The following is a 22,816-nucleotide window of genomic DNA, read 5'->3' as shown; positions in this document are numbered from 1 at the left end:
TTACAGTTTGTTGTCTCTGGTTTCTGCTTTCCTCATCTTCTTTTCACTGTCTTCCTTCCATCCAGCATCTGTCTTCGCTCTTTCTCTGAAATCCAGTGTCTGCCCTCTCTAATGTCTCTTCCATCCAGTGTCTGCCTTCTCTCTCTGCCCCTTCCATCCACCATCTGCTCTCTTTCTCTCTCCCCCTTCCACCCACCATCTGCCCTTTTTCTCTGCCCCTTCGATCCGTCTGCCCTCCCTCTCCCATCCATCCAGGGTCTGCCCTCCTTCTCCCATCCATCCAGGGTCTGCCCTCCCTCACACTCCCCCCTTCCATCCAGGGTCTGTCCCCTCTCTCTGCCCCCTCTTTTCAGCCCCCTCTTTCCACCTGCACCTAGTTCCAGTTCCAGCCCACATCTCCCACCTGCCACCCTTTTCAGCCCCACTATCCCACCAGTCCCCAGCCCTTTTCTCCCATCAGTCCTGGCTTCAGCCCCCAGCCACTTCTCCCTGTCCCCTTTTCAGCCCCTAGTTTCAACCCCAGCCCTTTTCTCTCACCAGTCCCGAGCTTCAGCCCCAGCCAGTTCTCCCTGTCCCCTTTAAAGCCCCCAGTCCCCACAGTTTCAGCCCCTGCCCCTTTTCAGCCCCAGTTTCAGACCCCTTCTCCCATGAGCACTTCCCTCCCCAGTCCCCTTATCCCCTCTGAGCACCCCCACCCCTCCCCAATCCCCATTCTCCCCTCTGAGCACCCCACCCTCCCCAATCCCCTTCTCACCTCTGAGCATCCCTCCTCTGAACTCCCCCACCCCTCCCCAATCCCCCTCACCTCTGAGTACCCTTCTGAGCTCCCCCACCCTCCCCAATCCCCTCTGAGCACCCCCACCCCTCCCCAATCCCCATTCTCCCCTCTGAGCACCCCCACCCTCCCCAATCCCCTTCTCACCTCTGAGCATCCCTTCTCTGAACTCCCCCACCCCTCCCCAATCCCCTTCTCACCTCTGAGTACCCTTCTGAGCTCCCCCACCCTCCCCAATCCCCTCTGAGCACCCCACCCCTCCCCAATCCCCATTCTCCCCTCTGAGCACCCCCACCCTCTCCAATCCCCTTCTCCCCTCTGAGCACCCCTCCTCTGAACTCCCCCACCCCCTCTCCAATCCCCATTCTCCCCTCTGAGCACCCCCCTGACCTAGTCCCGTCCCCCCTCCATTGAAGCCACAGAGCCCTCTTCTCCTGCCACCGCATGCCTTTTTCTTTTTTTTTTTAAATCCGTGCAGCCACGCAGGCAGCGCTTCGCGTCTGCCCTGTGTGTGCTGCTGTGAAAGAAGTAAATCGCCAGCGCTGGCTTCGGGCCTTCCCTCGATGTCCCGCCCTCTTGTGAGGTAACTTCCTATTTCCTCGAGGGCGGGACATCGAGGGAAGCCCCGAAGCCAGCGCTGACGATTTACTTCTTTCACAGCACACGCAGGGCAGACGCGAAGCGCTGCCTGGGTGGCTGTACGGATTAAAATTTTAAAAAAGGAAGGCGGTGGCAGGAGAGAGACGCGACGGAGCACCCCCCACCCGTGGACACCCGGGGCGGACCGCCCCCACCGCCCCGCCCTTGCTACGTCACTGGTGTAATCAGTGCACACATTTTAACACCCACTTTGCAGAATTACCCTGTAAAGGAACAGGGTGGAGAAGAAAAGGTGAGCAAGAGTAAAAGAAGGCAAATATCCTATGAAGGTAAATATACAGCAAAACAAAGTAGGACAGGACCAACAGACTTCAACAAAGGAGTCCACGGCAGGAGTCATAAAGTATGTATATAAAGTTTATAGTCCAACAAATTTGTTAGATAGCGTTGCCTTGCAGCAGGTGCCGATATGTGCCAAGACTTGGTGTGTATTGGCACCAGGGGTGTAGCTACATGGGGCCACGGGGGCATGAGCCCCCCCCCCCAGATTACGCCCTGGCCCCCTCTACATTTGACCTGCCGCCCGCCGCATCATCAGGTACCTTGTTTGCTGGCGGGGGTAGCCCCGTGCAGCACATAAGGCGTCAGAAACAGTTGATCACACAACGAAGGCGCCGGAGTCGACCGGCGCTGAAGAAGACTCTTCGGCTGGTGGGGATTGGGGACCCAAGCCAACAAACAAGGTACCTGATGCGGCGACGGCGGGGCAGTGGGCAGCGGCGGCGATGGCAGCGGTTGTGGCGGCGGGGGGGGGGGGGGTTTGCGGCGGTGGGGGAGGCAGCTAAACAGTGCCCCCCTCGGGCTCTGGCCCCCCTCACGCCGAGGTCTGGCTACGCCCCTGATTGGCACCACTTCAGGGTAACACTATTTTGGACGTTTGAAGCTCCATTTGTGTACACAATCAGGTTTATTTTCGAAAGAGAAGGGCGCCCATCTTTCGACACAAATCAGGAGATGGGCTTCCTTTTCCCAGGGTCGCCCAAATCAGCATAATCGAAAGCCAATTTTGGGCGTCCTCAACTGCTTTCTGTTGTGGGGACGACCAAAGTTCCCGGGGGCATGTCGGAAGCATAGCGAAGGTGGGACTGGGGTGTGCTTAACACATGGGCGTCCTCGGCTGATAATGGAAAAAAGAAGGGCGTCCCTGACAAACACTTGGCTGACTTTACTTGGTCCTTTTTTTTTATGACCAAGCCACAAAAATGTGTTCTAAATGACCAGATGACCACCGGAGGGAATCAGGGATGACCTCCCCTTACTTCCCCAGTGGTCACTAACCCCCTCCCCACTCTAAAAAAAAAATTAAAATATTTTTTCCAGCCTCTATGCCAGCCTCAAATATCATAGCCAGCTCCTTGACAGCACTATGCAGGTCCCTTTAGGAAACCGTCCAACACCTTTTTAAACTCTGCCAAGCTAACCGCCTTCACTACATTCTCCGGCAATGAATTCCAGAGTTTAATTACGTGTTGGGTGAAGAAAAATTTTCTCCTATTTGTTTTAAATTTACTACACTGTAGTTTCATTGCATGCCCCCTAGCCCTAGTATTTTTGGAAAGCGTAAACAGACGCTTCACATCCACCTGTTCCACTCCACTCATTATTTTATATACCTCTATCATGTCTCCCCTCAGCCATCTCTTCTCCAAGCTGAAAAGCCCTAGCCTCCTTAGTCTTTCTTCATAGGGAAGTTGTTCCATTCCCGCTATCATTTTCGTTGCCCTTCACTTGTATCGCACCATGGAGCAGTACGTGCACAAAAACCTACAAATGTGCCTGAATTAAAGCAGTTCTGCATAGAATCAAAGTTTAAATCTTTCTTGTCCTAGCCTAATGGTTAGTGCAATTGTCTGAGAAGTAGGGAAATAGGGTTCAATTCCCACTGCAGCTCCTTGTGACTCTAGGCAAGTCACTTAACCCTCCATTTCCCCAGGTCCAAAATAAGTACCTGTTTACAGTGGCATTCCTAGGCTGGCTGACACCCGAGCTGGACCGCCGATGTGCCCCCCCCCCAGGTGCAGCGCCCCCCCCCCCAGCGAAATTACACCCCCCCCCCGGGTGCAGCGCAACCCCCCCCCCCCCCCCGGGTGCATTTTTACTTGCTGGGGGGGGTGCCGCATGCCTGTTGGCTCCGAGTCCACTCGTTCCCTGCTGCTCCCTCTGCCCCGGAACAGGAAGTAACCTGTTCCGCACAGAGGGAGCAGCAGGGAGGGAACGAGCGGACTCAGCCAACAGGCACGCGGCACCCCCCCAGAGGCGTGCACCCGGGGCCGACCGCCCCCACCGTCCCCCCTTGGTACGCCACTGCCTGTATATAATGTTTAAACTTCTTTGATTATAACCACAGAAAGGCAGTATATCAAATCCCATCACCTTTCCCTTTTAAGATATTACACGGTCTCGTTCTAGATCATTGACTTGGCTAAACATAGTTCCAGTGGTGTGCTGGAGCTGGCTCGCACCGGCTCGCAAGAGCCGGTTGTTAACTTTGCTCGGCTCTTGCGAGCTGGTTGTTGAAATGCGTGAGCCGGCTCTTCTCCTCCCTCCCTCCCAATCCGATCCGGTCCCGTCCGTCCCTCCCAATCTGATCCCTGGCTCCCTCCCTCTCGATCCGATTCGGTCCCTCCCGATCCTTCACGTCAATGACCCGACCTGAGTCTTCGCATTCTTCGGGGCAGGCAGTCTTGCCTGCCCGCTGCCAGAACTGACCCTCCCCTGCTGGCGCTGCCGGTTTGCACTTTAAAAATGGCCGCCGAGACTTCCAGAGGCGGCCTCGCGAGACTTCTGTTGAAGTCTTGGCAGCCATTTTGAAGTGCGAACCGGCCGGCAGCGCCAGTGGGGGAGAGTCAGTTCTGGCAGCGGGCAGGCAAGACTGCCTGCCCCGAAGAATGCGAAGAGTCAGGTCGGGTCGGTGATGTGAGGGATCAGGAGGGAGGGACCGAATCGGATCGGGAGGGAGGGAGCGGATCGGGAGGGAGGGAGCAGGGGAGGAGAATTCGCCAACAACTCGGGAGGGGGTGGCAGGGGAGACAAGGGAGTCGCTGGGCATTTGTGGATGGAGGGGAAAGGAGGGTCACTGGGTATGGGTGCATGCAGGGCAGGGGAGAGGAGGGTCACTTCTGGACATGGGTGCATGCAGGGCAGGGGAGAGGAGGCAGGAGGGTCACTGCTGGACATGGGTGGATGGAGGGCAGGGGAGAGGAGGGTCACTGGACATGGGTGGATGGAGAGGGGGGAGAGAGAAGAAATGCTGGACATGGATGGAGGGAAGAGTGAGGAAGGAGATGAGGGAAAAGAAAGAGAGGAGAAAAACTGCACATGGATGAAGAAAATAGGCAGACGCTGAGGACCAGAAATGAAGAAGAAAGGAGGAAAGGAAAGAAATAAATGGAAAGGAAGCCCTGGAAACGGAGTTAAGCAGACAGATAGCAGCAGAATCGGATACTGGGCCAGCATGATCAGAAAAACAGTCACCAGACAACAAAGGTAGAAAAAAATCATTTTATTTTCATTATAGTGTTTGGAATATGTTCACTTTGAGAATCAGGTGCTCAACATTAAAAGTTTATATTTATTTACTTATTTATGGCATTTTATCGCACATTAAACATGAATTAGATTGGAACCTGGGATCATTTAATTTTTTTTTCCTGGAGTAATGCATTGCCCCCCCCCCAGGCTCTCTCCCCGGCTACAGCCAGCTCTGCAATCTGGGGGGGGGGGGGCGCAGAGGGGAACGGGGGGCGCAGAGGGGGACCAGGGAGAGAGCCTGTTGTTAAACATTTACCAGCACACCACTGCATAGTTCCCTTGACCACTTGTGGAAATTGTATACTTGAACATCAGGTACTTAACTTCCCATCATTTAAGGGGGTTCGGAATAAGAAAGTTTTGGAAACATCTTTTTTACTCCAAGCGATGCAGACTTGGAATAATCTTCCTTCTATTATAAAACAAAATTGGTCTTACATTTCTTTTAGTAAGTGTTTGTGTGATAGTAGCTGTTATTGATAAAGCAGTGTTATATCCTGTCTTCTTTGAATTATTGAAGAATTAGTTTGTTCTTAAATGCAAACCGCCTTGGATCTTATTGGGAGGAAGAAGTCAATAAATACCGAGACCAGATTAGATTAGAAGAATGGGCTAAAATTCCTCAATGGCGATATGAAAGAAGTGTTTGGTTGGCTGCTAAAGGTGGTACAACCATTTATTAAGTTTAGGGGGCAGTTACTTTTTCACATGGATGATATGGGTTGGATAACTTTGTTCTTTAAAGAAGCGAAGCAATGATTTAAAAACTGTGTTATGAGTTTACTCAGGTTCCCTTTGTCTAATATTACATTTTGTTTAAAGAACAGAAATCATTCAATATAACATATATGTAATTATAGGGAAATCAGAAAGGGGGGGGTAAATACTTTTTTTACAACACTGTAGGTACACTCATTTGCAGCATGTTAATAGCAGATGTAAATATGTATGCCTAAATGACACTTTAGTGTGTAAATTACAATATTCTGTACATTACACACATAAATGTTGGACCTGCCCATGCTCCTCTCACATGTACACCCCCCTTATTTTTGTGCACTATGTGAGTTTTGTGCCTATGTTATAGAATGCCTCTCAGTGTGTAGCTAGCACTTATGCATGTAAGTAACAATCATGCATGCAAGTACTAGCACTGTAGAACTTACACACACAAATTGGCACCTACCTTTAAGCAACCTATTATAGAATGAGGGGGTTAGTTTAGATCTGCTGTACAGTATGTGTAAATTACCTGTATAGAAGTGGCAGTGACTGCACAATCAGAGCTCTTCCAAGGGTATTTGATCCTAGATGAATCTTCAACCATACACCTCCACATCAGGGGGCAGCTCAAGGCCCACCCTCATATCCAGCATCTCCCTTTTCCTACCCTTCTATAGGCCAGCATCTACCTCCCCCCCCCTCATGTCAAGCATGCTCCCCCACCATGGTATCCAGCATCTCTTCCCTGATCTATCTCCTCCACCTATGGTGTTCAATATCTCTCTCCTTTCCTACCCCCCAATAAGGTGTTCAGTGGCTTTCCTACCACAGGCAATTATGGCATCCATAGAAGATTTATCATTGCTGGCATGGGACCTTGAGCTTCCACACTTTCTCAAGGCCTGCTAGGTCCTGCCACATCTGACCTTCCTGATTTGCTGTATTACTATGCAAATTCTCAATGCCCCATGCAGGCAACAATAAATCTTTTATAGATGCCATGACTGCCGCGTTGGTGCTGCTTCCCAAATTGTTCTACTTTGGATGGACATCTAGTGGATAGACTGGCCCTATGAACAATGCATATATTCAATGCCATATGTCACTGCTGCTGAAAAAGAAGCACACTGTTTCTAAGCTGGAGGTGGTCCGGGGAAAGGCTGCCAGAATGATTCAGGGCCTGTACCAAAAGCCATAAGTGGAGGAGTGGCCAAGTGGTTAGGGTGGTGGACTTTGGTCCTGAGGAACTGAGTTCGATTTCCACTTCAGGCACAGGCAGCTCCTTGTGACTCTGGGCAAGTCACTTAACCCTCCATTGCCCCATGTAAGCCGTATTGAGCCTGCCATGAGTGGGAAAGCACGGGGTACAAATGCAACAAAAATAAATAAGAGATGTTATTTAAGGACCTGAAGATGGAGAGACAAAGGTAGGGGAATATGATTCACTGAATAATAAATACTGCACATGAAGAACACTTTTTTTTTTCAGAGGATGTAACGCTCTAAAATAAGATGAATGGTTCCAAAGAGGGCTAGTCTCAGAAGCAATATCAGACAAAAATGGTAAGAGAATTTAAGAATTGAGGGGAATGTCAGAGATCAACTGGGACCATGACATGACACCAGGAATGAAACTGGACAGACCAGATGGGCCTCATTGTCCTTATTCATCACCATATTCTACATGTCTCTTTTCCCATGCAGGCAGGGCCAGTGTTAAACATGCTAGGGCTCAGGGCACAAATTCAGCAGATGCCCCACAACCAGCAGACTGTATCTTCTCTGGCTCCAAGTATGCTTGGGGTCCCATGCAGTCTTGAAGCCCAAGCAATTTTGCAGTTTGCACACCCCTAATGCCAGCCCTGCACACAGTGCATCTTTTGGTCAATGCTATCATTTCTTGCTACAAGAACACAGTGAAACTTTAACCCTCAAAAGGCAAAATTTAATGATCAAGCAGCAAAAATCCCATAGGGCACACATTTTTGGTTGCACCATTTTTCTTGTGGTATTTCCTCCCTTTTGAAACTACTGGAAATTAAATCCTTAGGCAAAAAATGAACTATTTCAAAACCGTTTGAGACTAGTAACCTGCAGGCGTTTTGCACTAATTGGATTGATTTCTATTTCTTTTGTTTGGAAATTGTTTAGATATATTACTTTTAAAGCAGTGTGTCAAATCAATAAACTGAAACAAATTTAAATCTGAATCTGACTCTACATGTAAAAAATAGCACACATTTCTCCTCCCCCAGAAAATAAACCCAGTTGTTCCTCTGTGATCTTGATGCTTTGTCAGCTGTACTTTGCTCTAAAACCTTAATCCAGGAATTCTACATCCCATGGACAGTAACTGACAAAAAAACCATAAAAAAAAAATCAGACAGGGGTCAATATTCAAAGCCAGTTAACCAGGTAAGAGAGCTCTTGCCTGGCACTAAGGAGGCCTCAAAAGAATATTCAGCGGTACTTAACCGGATAGTAGGCGGTCTGGGACAGAGTCAGGGCACAGTCAGCATTTAACCAGAAAAGTCCGTATATTCAGGCCTTAACCGGTTAAGTTACTCAACCAAATAAGACTGCATAAACAGCAGTCCTATTTTTGGCTGGTTTAACTTAACCAGTTAAGAAGTGAATACTGGCACTTATCCGGTTAACTGCCAGTTTGCTGCATATTACCTGGATATTTAATGCCAGTGCCCAGATGTGGCCCAGCATTGAATATCTAGGCATAATTACAATGGCGAGAGTCAGCTTTTAAAAAAAAACGCTGACTGCTGCTGGCTGAATATCACCCTCTCTGTCTCTTGGCCTGAGATTTTGCTGTTCTCACGTTGTTTTCTTTTCGTGATGTCAATAACTTTCATCTGGCACTAAAGTCATACAGTACAGAAGTGCTATCCTAAATCGGAAACATCAGTGGTGGTTCTTCTTCCCCTAGCTAGGGAATGACTCCTCTTCCAGCTGTGAGAACAGAAGCTGGTACCTAACATGTAGCTGCTAGGAGGTGGTAGTTATCATGTAGCCTTTTACAGACTCCTTGAAATGCCCAAATGTGCCAGGTTCTAACGCACTGCCATTTGACCCTCCTCAGATCTATAAGGTTCCATATATATGTAGAGTACTTTGTAAACTGAAAGCACTGTAGCACAGTTATCTATCATAGCAACTTACCCCAAAGTCAAAGCAGTTAAAGGACGAGTGGAAGTAATTCCTCGGCCCCAAGCCATACATCTTCAAGGACATTTCAGTCAGAAAAAGTCCCAGGAAAACAAATTCTGCAAAATCTAGGGAAGTCATCAAAAAGAGAAGTACAATCAGTCACATTTTTTCTGACATTTGCCATGCTATCCAAGAAAGCACAAAGGCAGACGGTCTGCAAGCTCCAAGATGGAAAATGCACAAAGCAGATCGTTAAGAACGTAATTTATTAACACAATTCAAATTAAAATATGCACACAAACATATATATAAATAGCCCGACACAGGCCGTGTTTCGCCCAGCAGGGCTGCTTCAGGGGCTACAAGAATATATTTAAATAAATAGACATTCAGTAACCCGAAATATGTTATTTCGGGTTACTGAATGTCTATTTATTTAAATACATACATGTATTTTCTGAAATATATTTTAATATGTTTTTCAAAAAGTTTATCCGTGTGACTGTACACATATTTATATGCATGTCCTTTTCTATGTGGGATATTGGTGCTATATATATATTTTTTTTTCGCATGCATTTTACGTTATGAGCGGTTAGTGAGTTTCTTTTTAACTGTGTATACATATTATTCTAATATGATTTTAGAAGAGTAACTGTATAACTATATTTGTGTTATTATTTCTTGTAGCCCCTGAAGCAGCCCTGCTGGGCGAAACACGACCTGTGTCGGGCTATTTATATATATGTTTGTGTGCATATTTTAATTTGAATTGTGTTAATAAATTACGTTCTTAACGATCTGCTTTGTGCATTTGCCATGCTATGCCAAACACCACAAATATTTCATAGTATTTCTGCCTTTCTCTTCATCATCACTATGGATTTCCCAGGATAGGAAGATCACAAAGATTGAGCAATATGAACCTATATGTTCCTTTCACCGTATTCTACTCTGTAGACAATTTTACTCTTTCAAGAGATGAGGAACAGCGAAGATATTTACCTTTAGCAGGTATTTATTTACTTATTCTCTGATGACAGCAAGCTACTTATTCTAACATGTGGATGACGTCATCCACTGTGCCAGGTGTGGAAATGCCCACCATACTGCATCTTTAAGAGCTCGAGGCAGAGCTCCCACTGCACCTACATGGGTGCCTTCCCACCCATCTTGCAATCATAGGACCAATTAGTACAATAAAATAAATAAGACAAAGGGAGGTGGGAGGGTGTGTGAGAATAAGTGGCCTGCTGTCCTCGGAGAATACTTGCTACAGGAAAGTATTTTCACCTTCTCCACAGACAAGCAGGCCAGTTAATTCTCAAAGTGGGAATCCCTAGCCATCAGGCTCACGGAAAACAACAACACTAGGACAACAGGAATTCTCAACAGAAAGGTCATGAAAAGTCAATTAATCTGAAACTATATCCACACTGCTGGTTGTGAGAGTGCAGCCTGGAACAGAATAAAACAGGCCTAGAAGGGTGCAGTTGGATTCTAGACCCCAAATAAATTCTTCAGAATTGTCTGTCGCGTCATGTATCTGGCTCAAGGCAATAGTGGGATATGAATGTGTGGACTGAAGACCATGTTGCAGCTTTGCAAATCTTTTCAACAGAGGCTGATCTCAAGTGGGCTACCGACACTGCCATGGCTCTGAGATTGTGAACCTTGACATGACCCTTAAGAGTCAGCCCAGCTTGGGCATAAGTAAAAGATATGTAATCTGCCAGCCAGTTAAGGAAATTGTGTATTTCCCGATGGTGACCCCCATCCTATTGGGATCAAAAGAAATGAAAAGTTTGGTGCACTGTCTAAAGGGCCTAGTCCACTCAGGTAATAGGCCAATGCTCACTTGTAGTCCAAAGTGTGCAGTGCGCTTTCGCCAGGATGGGCATAAGGTTTGGGAAAGAATGTTGGAAGGACAGACTGATTTAGATGGAACTCAGATACTACCTTAGGCAGGAACCTAAGGTGCATGTGAAGAACTAATCTGTTATGATAAAATTTTGTTTATGGTGGACCCACTACCAAGGCCTGAAGCTCACTGACCCTGCGAGTTGAAGTAATTGCCACCAAAAACAAGACCTTCCAAATCAAGTACTTCAGAGGACTGGAATCGAGTGGTTTAAGAGCAGCTATTGTCAGCTGGGCAAAGATGATGTTGAGATCCCATGATACAGGTGGAGGTTTTACAGGGGCCTTTGTCAAAAGCAAATGTCTCATGAAGTGAAAAACCAGTGGCTGTCTAGAGATGGGCTTACCTTCCACACGGTGATGATAAGCACTAATTGCACGGACCAGACTCAGAGAGGTATAGAAGATATTCAAGCAGGGTCTGTGTAGGGCAATAAAGAGGATCCAGGGCCTTGCCCTCACATCAGATAGCAAACCTCTTCCATTTGAGGTGATCTGGGAAATTACAGACCGGTGAGCCTGACGTCAGTGCTGGGCAAAATGGTAGAGACTATTATAAAGAACAAAATTACAGAGCTTATTCAAAAGCATGGATTAATGAGATAAAGCCAACATGGATTTAGTGAAGGGAAATCTTGCCTCACCAATCTACTACATTTCTTTGAAGAGGTGAGCAAACATGTGGATAAAGGTGAGTCTGTCAATAGTGTGTATCTGGATTTTCAAAAGGCATTTGAAAAGTACCTCATGAAAGACTCCTGAGGAAATTGGAAAGTCATGGGATAGGAGGTAGTGTTCTATTGTAGATTTAAAAATGGTTAAAGGATAGAAAACAGAGAGTAGGGTTAAAATGGTCAGTATTCTCAATGGAGGAGGGTAGATAGTGGGGCTCCCCAGGGGTTGGTATTGGGACCAGTGCTTTTTAACATATTTATAAATGATCTAGATATGGGAATAACTAGTGAGATATTTAAATTTGCTGATGACACAAAGTTATTCAAAGTTGTTAAATCTCAAGAGGATAGTGAAAAATTGCAAGACGACCTTAGAAGACTGGGAGACTGGGCATCCAAATGGCAGATGATGTTTAATGTGAGCAAGTGCAAAGTGAGGCATGTGGGAAAGAGAAACCCAAACTATAGCTATGTGATGCAAAGTTCCACGTTAGGAGTCACCAAGCAGGAAAAGGATCTAGGAATCATCGTTGATGATACTTTGAAATCCTTTGCTCAGTGTACTGCGGTAGCAAAGAAAGCAAATAGAATGTTAGGTATTATAATGAAAGGAATGGAAAATAAAAATGAGGATGTTATAATGCCTTTGTATCGCCCCATGGTGTGACCGCACCTTGAATACTGTGTGCAATGTTGGTCACCGCAGCTCAAAAAAGATATAGTGGAATTAGAAAAGGTACAGAGAAGAGTGACAAAAATGATAAAGGGGATGGGACAACTTCCCTATGAGGAAAGGCTTAAACTGCTTGGGCTCTTCAGCTTGGAGAAAAGACAGCTGAAGGGAGATATGATTGAGGTATATAAAATACTGAGTGGAGTGGAATGGGTAGACGTGAATTGCTTGTTTACTCTCCAAAAATACTAGGTCTAGGGGGAATGCAATGAAGCTACAAAGTAGTAAATTTAAAAGAAATTGGAGAAAATATTTCTTCACTCAGCGTGTAATTAAACTCTGGAATTCGTTCCCAAAGAATGTGGTGAAAACAGTTAGCTTAGCGGGGTTTAAAAAAAGGTTTGGCTAGCTTCCTAAAAGAAAAATCCATAAGCCATTATTAAAATGGACTTGGGAAAATCCACTGCTTATTTCTGGGAAAAGCAGCATAAAATGTATTGTACTGTTTTGGGATCTTGTCAGGTACTTGTGACCTGCATTGGCCACTGTTGGAAACAGGATGCTGGGCTTGATGGACCTTCGGTCTGTCCCAGTATGTCAACATTTATGTACTTATGTATTCCCCTGTTTTCTTTAGCACAAGGAAGTACTTGGAATAGTATCCCTTCCTTTCTTTCCCTGGTGGAAAGGGTTTGACTGCATGAGCCTTTATAAGGATGGAGAGTTCCTCTGTATTTTCCTGTGAAGAGAGCTGAAGAAAGATGCTCTCAGGAGGCAATTTGGTGGTCTCCATCGCTAATGTAGGGCATAACTGAGATGGACTATTTGAAGAACCCATTTGTTGGAGGTTACCAGGGATCACCTTTCTTGGAAAAACTCAGCCTCCCTCCTACTAGTAGGTCATCCAGTACAGTTACTTGACTGCGGCTATACTCTGCTGTCCCTTGTTTTTACTGGGGAGTTGGCTGGGCCTTAGATGCATGCTGTGTATGAGAATGAGCGTGCTGGGGTTGAACTTGCTGATTGGGGAGGAGACGTAATAGGGACCTCTCTTTGACTTGCCAAAAACCTCCTAGAAGAGGAGAGTACAGAAGGTGCTCACAAGTAGAGAGTGTCGATGGTATCAGTGTATTTCTTGATGTGGTCTGCAACATCCTTCACCTTCTCTCCAAAAAGGTTTTCTCCACGGCACGTGACATTCACCAACCTCTGCTGGACCACCATGAGAGTTTGTGCATCACTATACTTTCAGCAGAGATCCTGGACACTACATCAAAAGTGTCATATATGCCCCTGGCCAGGAATTTGTGACAAGCCTTCTGCAGCTTGGTCAACTGGTGAAGAGATTTGGCCTGCTCCAGTGAGAGAGAATCTGCTATATCAGTCATACTGTACACTAGGTTCCAAAAGTAAAGGCTTATGTAGAGCTGCTATGACTGGATATGGGAAATGAGCACTGAGGCCTGATACATCTTATGCCCAAATAAGTCCAGAGTTCAAGCTTCTCTGCCTGGGAGCACTGAAGCAGTGTCTCTGGAACTTCTGGCCCGTTTGAGATGAGGCAACTGTGGCTTATCAAATCCAGGTGAGCTCTGAATGCAATACATGGTGCCAATCTTTTTGGGGAGGACAGAGACAGACAGAGGGGACTTCCAATTCTTCACCTGAAGATCACATAAGGTCTTGTGTAGTGGGACAGTCACAGCCTCTCTAGATGGACAGTCTTAGTTCAGGACCTTGAACATCTCAGTCCTGGGCTCATCTTAAGTCTCCAAATGAATTGTGATGGCAGTCGCCATCTCCTTCACAAAAGTAGAGAAGGAGAGACTCTCTGGTGGGACTTTTGCCTCTTCTTTGGTGGGCGGGGTCTGATGGAATATCATAGGACTCCTCCTTTGAGAAGTACCTTGAATCATCACCAACCACTCATGAGTGGTTCATATCAAAATCAGCAAAAAACTCCTCATGGGAGGGCTAAGATTGTACTTGTCTTGAGCAGGAGGAACCATGTCCCTTCATGAAATGGCATCAAGATGCAGGCTCCACTCTCGACTCCGACGAAGCTTCCACCACCAATGTCAAGGGACTATCCACATGGGTGGCTGCTGATGCCAATACCACATGTGGTACCAGCGTAAGTGACCTTACCACAGGCTGAGGCCCCTGCAAGGCAGATGGTGGAAACGTGGCTGGTGCAAGCAACCCTAATGCCAATGCACTCTGCTGTAAATGGCCTGCCAAGTGCTCCTGGAGCATGGCCTGGATCTACTCATCAAGGACCGACATCAGGAAAGACTGGGGTTTTAGGTCAGAGACAGCTGCTGAACTGTAGGTTGACTCAGGTACCTGGTCCCACCTATATGGGGACCAATAAACAGGCACCTCTTCAATAGAGGGGGAGCGCTCCTCCTGGTGCCAATGCTTCTCAGGTACCAGATCTCTTTTAGCCTCAGTGCTCCTGGCACCATACATGAAGGGGGATTGATGCTTATGTTTCTTGGCCATAGCCCAATGCCAAGCATTGACACCCCTTGGTGCCAACAAGAACGACTTCGAATCCTCCCATCTCCTTGTTGTTGGGTCAGATGCTAACCAGTTCTGAGAGCCCTGCATAGAGTCTATTGTTGAGGCAGGTAGAGACATACTTCATGTCTGTCCACCCCAGTACCATACAGACTGATGTAAGTGCCAACGTCGATGCTAATTTTGACGATTCAGACCTGGTTCCAAACATTTTCATTTTTTGAGCCTCTCTGGACTTCTATGTTCTTTTTTGCATACACAAACAAAGAATACAGTTAGCAGAGTTATGGTCTGGCCCCAAACACTGGATACACCAGGAATGGGTGTTAGTCCCAGAGATGGTTTGATTGCACCGAGCACAGCGCTTAAAGCCACTGGGAACCTTTGATGACATGGCAGGAAAAACAGCCATGGCTAAATCAAACCACTCTACAGTAATAAAAAAAGGGGGTTAATCACCAAAACAGTAAGGGATAGCACCCAGCTGATGCTCAGGCCTAAGAGGGCCTTGCGAGCAAGAAAAAAATAAAGGAAACTTACAAGAGGACAAACCAAACTAGGATTATAAGGGAAAAAACAAGAAAACAAATCCTGAAGAGGGAATAAGAGCAATACTAATCAAAAACCTGTGAGGGAAGGCACCAAAATACAAGTAGAAAAAATAATGCTGAGAGAAGCCTACAAGAACACATCTTCCCCTCACCGTGGATGAAAAAAAGACTATTTGGTCCCGTGCTTAAAAGTCGAGCGGGAAGGCACCCGAGAGCGCTGCCTTGCTCTCTTAAAGATACAGTATGCTGGGCAGAATTTCTGCACTGGGCGCTGTGGACGGTGTCACCCAAATGTGAGAATTAACTTGGCCTGTTTGCCATCACAGAATTCAAGATACAATGGTAGTTGGCACCAGCCTAATGGTTCAGGCTGTCACACCCTGGCATGATAGACTAAGGTTGATTCTCCTATCTGGCCACATCAGTAGGATTTGAATGCACCACTGAGGCAATGCGCCTGAACCTAAGGAAGGAAAGGCGGTGCTTACTACTGCAGGGTTGACATTATAGGGCAATTCTATACAGGGTGCTTAAAGTTAGGTGCCAATCCCCAGATTCTATAAAGGTCACCCAAATTTAGTTATGCACCCAACTATCCTGAGTTGCATGCACAACTAAATTATTTAATGACCCATTAATACTCAATAACTGGATGCAACAATTATTGGCATTAATTGGCACTAATTTGGAAGTTGCACATGCAACTGCTAATGCACGATTCTATAAAGAACTGCAACCCAAAAGATGGCATGACCATGGGATGAGTATGAGCGGGGCAAGGGTGTTCCCAAATGTTATGCGCAGTGTTACAGAGTTGGTGGAGATGAGCGCTAAACTTGTGCACCAGCGTTTACATTTAGTTTCAGCAGGCGTGCATCCTGGCGCCTAATTTAAGTTGTGGGAATCAGCACTACATGCTATTCTATAAAGGGTGCTCATCCCACAGAGACCTTTATAGACTAGAACTGAGTGACGATTTTTCCCAGCATCTCCTTTTTGGTGCCATTTTCTGAATCCAGTTTCAAAAGTCTGTGTTAAGACAGCGATGACATGCCTACATTTAGGCATGAACGCTTATGCCTGCAGTACAGCAGGTGTTAATGTTTGCAACTAAATGCAGCACTATTTGTGCACAGATGACAGTATTTTATAAAGTGAACACTGGCATGGTCAGGATACCCATGACTCGCCTTTGCTCCTTCCACTTGAATGCCCTCTTGCACTTATACGCTTTGGTACCAAGTTACAGAATAGTGCCTAAGAGCACTAATGTGCATACCTGCCATTTCACCTCCATTTTGGTACATAATCGTTGTTTCAGTGCAAAGGTTCCATCTCAAATTGACACTTAACTTTTGGTGCACTACATAGAACTAGGAGGTTAGTGGCATAAGAACACTACCACTAGGCAGGTAGTGGTCACCAAGGTAGGCCATGGCTGAGGCAGAGAAAGGGTGAAGATGGAATTAAAACAAGAAAATCAGAGGCCAAAATATGATCCCCTGCATCAAATGAACTTTATAACAAATATCTTATAGTGCCTCATTTTATTCACATACATGTATTTTTATATTTATTTCCCTTATAACAATACATCCTTTGTGGTTTTCAGGTACATGCCAAAATGATCTGAGAAATCAGAACTGCCACAAGTGGGAGGGAGAGGTGGCATTATTAAATGTAATTTCCTACAATTAGCAAAAGGCATTTAAAAATACATAGGGGCATTTTTACTAAAGTGCATCATGTGGATAACGTGCAAATTGGAATGTCAAGAGTCCTTTATTAGGGGATCAGACACAGGCCGTGTTTCAGCGTGAAAACGCCTACATCAGGGGCCAAACCAAATATAATTGGGCTTTTGAAAACGTTCAATAAATAGTATGATGTCACAGCTCATTCAACCAAAAGCCAGCATATGGTGTTCTGTCAACCGGGAAAACTCAACGCCACAAAAAAGTGTTCTGTTAATCAGAGAAAGTCGCCGCCATGAAAAATGGAACCGCTTCATGGGGATGAGTGAGTTTTCCTGGTTGACAGAAAGCTATATGCTATTTGGTTGAATGAGCTGTGACATCATACTATTTATTGAATGTTTTCAAGAGTACGGTTATATTTGGTTTGATCCCTGATGCAAGCATTTTCAGACTGATACATGGCCCGTGTCCGGTCCCCTATTAAAAGACTCTTGACTATCCCATGCTTGACAGCTCTTTGAGCTTCTATATTCATCTTGTTGCTGTGCACTCTGACCCTTTCTTCTGCCGTCCATTGATAATGCGCAAATTAGTATATGCTGTTACTGCGCTGGCATGACATTGCATGCAAATTTTCACATCAACTGTCGTGCCAGGCAGGAGAGAGGGGATATGATAGAGATGTTTAAATACCTCAGTGGCATTAATGTACAGGCGCCTTTTTCAAATGAAGGAAAACTCTAGAATGAGAGGGCATACAATGAAGTTAACAGGAAACAGGCTTAGGAAGAATCTAAGAAAATACTCTCATGGAAATGGTGGTGGATGCATGGAATGGCCACCTGGTGGAGGTCGTGGAGACAAAGACTGTGTACCAAATGGACTTGGACTGGACACTTCAGTTAGCATATGGTACTTACAAAGCACTGTCACTTGTACAGTTAACATGGCTGCACTCTGTATCTGTGTTAATTGTGAATAGTCTTAGGGCTAGGTTTACTAAGCGGCACTATGGGCACGGTAGCATTTTTAACGCGCTTAAATGGTGTACGCACATTAAACGCTAACACACCCATAGAAATGTATAGGCACGTTAGTGTTTAATGCGCCTTAAGTTTACAGGCATGTTAAAAACGCTAACGCACCCTAGTAAACATACCCCTTAATGTCCAGTAATTGCTGGGCACAGTCCTAACAATTACTGTGCAGCCTTTGCTGTATGCTAATATTTTCTGTTAAAGTGAAATGCAAAAGCTTACCGCACTTTAGTAAAAATGCCCCGTAGTTTGCACAGCCAGAGAAAGAAGCATTATGTTTAATAAGTCAGTGTAGAAACTTCAGTTATAACATATCTCCTACCGCCACACTGTTATTGTACAATAGGTAGAATCCTCTTCTTTACGAATTATTTTGTCATTGTTTACATAAGGTTTGCTCATATTAGTGCATCAACTAACTTGAAAGGCACATTGCAATCCCCCAAATACTGAGAAGTCAGTATTCAGCTCAGAGCTGGTGTAAGGGTATCAGATGCCCTAGGCGAATCTTCAGCTTTACAAGTGCCCCCCTTTCAATTAACTTTCAAGACCCTAATGATTGTTGCAGTTGTCTAGGTCTTGTTGTGTCTTTGGCTTTCTTCAGTCCTTTTTAAAAAATGTAGGTCCCGGCCTGATATTCAGCTTTTGAACTGTCCTAAATTCATCTGCTTAGCATATGCGGGCCTTAGCTGAATATAGCCGGCGCCTGCATAAGCCTCAGCTCCTCCCCCACGCTGTCCCCTGGACCACCCCTGACTGGCCCACATTTATTTTGGCCAGTCAGAGGCAATATTCAGCAGCACCCCCTGCTTTAGTGCCGCTCAATATCGGCGGTTAGGTGACAACAGGTGATTTAACTGGGGAAGAGCCTCTCCTGCCCCTTAAATCGCTTCGAATATCGGGTCCACTATCTGTTTTGAAATCGTCACTGAATATCCACATAAAATTTGAACTATATGTTAGATGTTTCAAATTATCCATGATGGTTCTGCAGGCCAGAGAGATACGAGAAAATGGAAAAAGTTATAATTAAAGCAAAAAATGATCCCCTGCATCAATGTTAGTGCAGCTATAACCACTTCACAGCAAATATTTCATAGACCAGCATTTTAGAAGGGTTAGGCAGCATTTACACATGTAAAAAGTTAGTTTACATGTATCAGGCTTCCAAAAATCAGAGCTAACCTGCAAGGAGATCCATACTTATAAACCAGTCGCTTATCATAGAGGGGGCTGCCCCCCCCCACCTTTGGCTCAGGCCCCCTCCATAACTGGAGTAGATATTGAATGGCTGGGGGATGCCCAATTCCCGCCAGTAGACGAGATTCAATATCCGAACTGCTGAAGCATGTGCGAACAGAGCATGCGCAAAGAGTGCAGATATCAGCTACTGGAAAGGAGGCCACGGACTTCTTTCTGCTTGGGCAGTTCGGGCCCTAGATTTCGTCCACTGGTGGGCATTAAGCATTCCACTAGTAAAGGTTTGAATTAACATTGCAGTGATGGCGGGGAGGAGAAGGAAATGTGTTGCCCCCCAATCTACCCCTAGGCATCCCCCAAAATCCAGTTCTGGCTACATCCCTGCTATAAATCTAACTGCATCAGGTTTTCAAGTAGAATGGGGTAGCTGGAACAGAATGGCCATGATTACAACCATAAAATTAGTGGTATTGCTGTACTGGACTTTCAAGTGTTGGAGGCTCCCTGAAATTTTTTATTTGGATTTAACTCCTGCCTCTTCACCAGTAGCTCAAGATCAGTTACACTTAGATACACTAGGTAATGTGTCCCCCCCCCCCCCCCTACTGGATATCAGAATCCCTTTCTGACTCTGACATATGAGGTAGAAGAAGAGAAACAGATGAGGGTTCTTTGACACTTTCTCAGTTGGGAGGGATCTTTGGAGGTAAGACATGAATAAAATTGATGGTTCTTTCGGCTCTACATTCTTTCTTGTTGACCTCCTGTCTTGCAAAGCTGACTGAGGTTCAAAGTCAGGGAGGGGGAGTTAGTCGCATACTCCTAGTCTGCTGGAAGAGATCATGAGGGCTCATGGAAAGGAGTGGCGTTCAACCTGGAATCAACAGAAGGACTGCCAAGGGGGAACTTTGCCTTAAATGAGTATGTATAGGCTAAACTTTGTTTAAAGTTTCATGATTTATTATTATTTGATATACCGCCCATAACAGGAACTTTAAGAGTGGTTTACAATTTGTAAAAAATGATAGTTTAAAAATAATAATAATGATAATAATAATAATAATAATAATATTAATAATAATAAAATAGCAAAGGGAAAGAAAGAAGAAGGAAGAAGAAGAAATACAATTGTTGATAGGATAGGGAGGAGAGTTAAAGACGTGGAGGGACATAATCGAATGGGGCGCCCAAGTTTTCCTGAGGGCGCCCTCGCAGGACGTCCTCGGGAAGGGGTGGAGAAACCCGTATTATCAAAACAAAATGGGCGTCCATCTTTTGTTTCGATAATACGGTTGGGGACGCCCAAATCTTAACATTTAGGTCGACCTTAGTGATGGTCGTCCCCGGTTTTCGGCGATAATGGAAACCGAGGACGCCCAAGTCAGAAACCACCAAATGCAAGCCATTTGATCGTGGGAGGAGCCAGCATTTGTAGTGCACTGGTCACCCTCACATGCCAGGACACCAATCGGGCACCCTAGGGGGCACTGCGGTGGTCTACAGAAATTGCTCCCAGGTGCATAGCTCCCTTACCTTGGGTGCTGAGCCTCCCAACCCCCCCCCCCCAAAACCCACAACTATACAACATTACCATAGCCCTAAGGGGTGAAGGGGCACCTACATGTGGGTACAGTGGGTTTCTGGTGGGTTTTGAAGGGCTCACATTTATTACCACAAGTGTAACAGGTAGGGGGGATGGGCCTGGGTCCGCCCGCCTGAAGTGCACTGCACCCACTAAAACTGCTCCAGGGACCTGCATATTGCTGTCAGGGAGCTGGGTATGACATTTCAGGCTGGCATAGAGGCTGGCAAAAATTATTTTTAAAGGTTTTTTTTGAGGGGGGGAGGGGGTTAGTGATTTGGAGCGAATTGGAGAAAGTGTTTCTTCACTCAATGTGTGATTAAACTCTGGAATTCATTTCCAGAGAGTGTGGTAAAGGCGGTTAGGTTAGTGGGCTTTAAAAAAGGTTTAGATGGCTTCCTAAAGGAAAAGTCCATAGACCATTATTAAAATGGACTTGGGGAAAATCCACTGCTTATTTCTAGGATAAGCAGCATAAAGATGTATTATACTTTTTTGGGATCTTATCATGTGCTTGTGACCTGGATTGGCCACTGTTGGAGACAGGATGCTGGGCTTGATGGACCTTCGGTCTGTCCCAGTATGGCAATACTTATGTACTTTTGTACCATGGGGGGAGTAAGGGGAGGTCATTCCCGATTCCCTCCAGTGGTCATCTGGTCAGTTCGGGCACCTTTTTGAGGCTTGGTCGTAAGAAAAAATGGACTAAGTAAAGTCGGCCAAGTGCTCGTCAGGGACACCCTTCTTTTTTCCATTATCAGCCGAGGACGCCCATGTGTTAAGCACGCCCCAGTCCCGCCTTCGCTATGCTTCCGACACGCCCCCGGGAACTTTGGTCGTCCCCGCGACGGAAAGCAGCTGGGGATGCCCAAAATCGGCTTTCAATTATGCTGATTTGGGCAACCCTGGGAGGACGCCCATCTCCTGATTTGTGTCGAAAGATGGGTGCCCTTCTCTTTCGAAAATAAGCCTGATAGTGGAGCAATCAAATCACCCATCCAATATCATTTCCCAGATTAATGGTTCTAATGGTGTCTTTAAATAGGAACATCTTGAAGCCAGATTTAAATTTTTATTGGGATCATTCCAGCTGAAGATATGATAGGAGGGCATTCCATAGGGATAGGCCAGTCACTTAAAAATTTTAGTCCTGACAAAGTTGTAATAAATATGACAGAAGGATGGGATGATTAGAGTATTAGATTGGGAGGAATGGAGAGCTCTAGATGGCACTTAGGGAATTAGTAAATGAAAGAGGTAGGGGGACCCTGAATAGTGTAAATTGTGTACAATGGTTAAGATTTTGAAGGAGATGCAAAGTGTAATCGGGAGCTGGTGCTCTTCTCGTAAACTTTTTTCGATCCTGTTAGAAATCGTACTGCTGAGTTTTAAATTAAATGTAAGCATCTCAGTTCTGAGACTTTGACTCCCTGCAGTAAACTGTCTCTTACATCTCTTTATCTATACCCAGGATTTCAAGGAACCAACAAGGAGACAAAGAAGGGTCCCATTTCCCAAGACAGAGCCCCAGAAACTAGAAGGTGGAGAAAGATGCAGCCCCAATCTGTACTGTATGTACAGCCTGTTAATTTGATATGTCTGGACTCTTAAGTTTTCATGTGGGATTTTGGTTGTGTATCCTGTTTGTTTTTACAGGGGGCATGTACTAAAATCAAGAATATGGCTTGTACACTTTTTCATCTGATTCAAGTTACAGTAAACGTTTTATTGCTGAACAACCCCAACCTGGTATGATGTACATTTTTTTTCTACTGTATTATGACTTGTGCTGAAAATCTCATAAGCCCACAGCCCAGAAAAACTCTTTCTTACCTTTCAGGATGAATGATTAGATTGTAAGCCCAGAAAAACTCTTTCTTACCTTTCAGGATGAATGATTAGATTGTAAGCTCTTTGAGCAGGGACTGTCTTTCTTCTATGTTTGTACAGCGCTGCGTATGCCTTGTAGCGCTATAGAAATGCTAAATAGTAGTAGTAGTAATGATAGGAAGCATAGGAAACCAATATGCCTCACCAATTCTGAATGTGTTCCTTAATCTTACTAGCCAGATTAAAGATGGCTATAGGAGCAGATGGAGGTAACTGGT

At 45.6% G+C, this 22,816-nt stretch overlaps 1 protein-coding gene across 1 annotated transcript in view; it reads right to left on the bottom strand.

The window, feature by feature from the left end:
* CACNA1B (calcium voltage-gated channel subunit alpha1 B) overlaps window positions 1–22,816 on the bottom strand; it is a 1,447,778-nt gene that overhangs the window by 524,384 nt on the left and 900,578 nt on the right. Inside the window, exon 12 of the mRNA XM_030207102.1 lies at window positions 8,864–8,976. Within this exon, the coding sequence (XP_030062962.1) occupies window positions 8,864–8,976 (113 nt within the window). The remainder of the gene's footprint in view (window positions 1–8,863; window positions 8,977–22,816) is intronic.

The sequence above is a fragment of the Microcaecilia unicolor genome, chromosome 6 (genome assembly GCF_901765095.1).
Source record: "Microcaecilia unicolor chromosome 6, aMicUni1.1, whole genome shotgun sequence".
NCBI lineage: Eukaryota > Metazoa > Chordata > Amphibia > Gymnophiona > Siphonopidae > Microcaecilia > Microcaecilia unicolor.
This window is presented reverse-complemented; position numbering and strand designations above follow the sequence as displayed.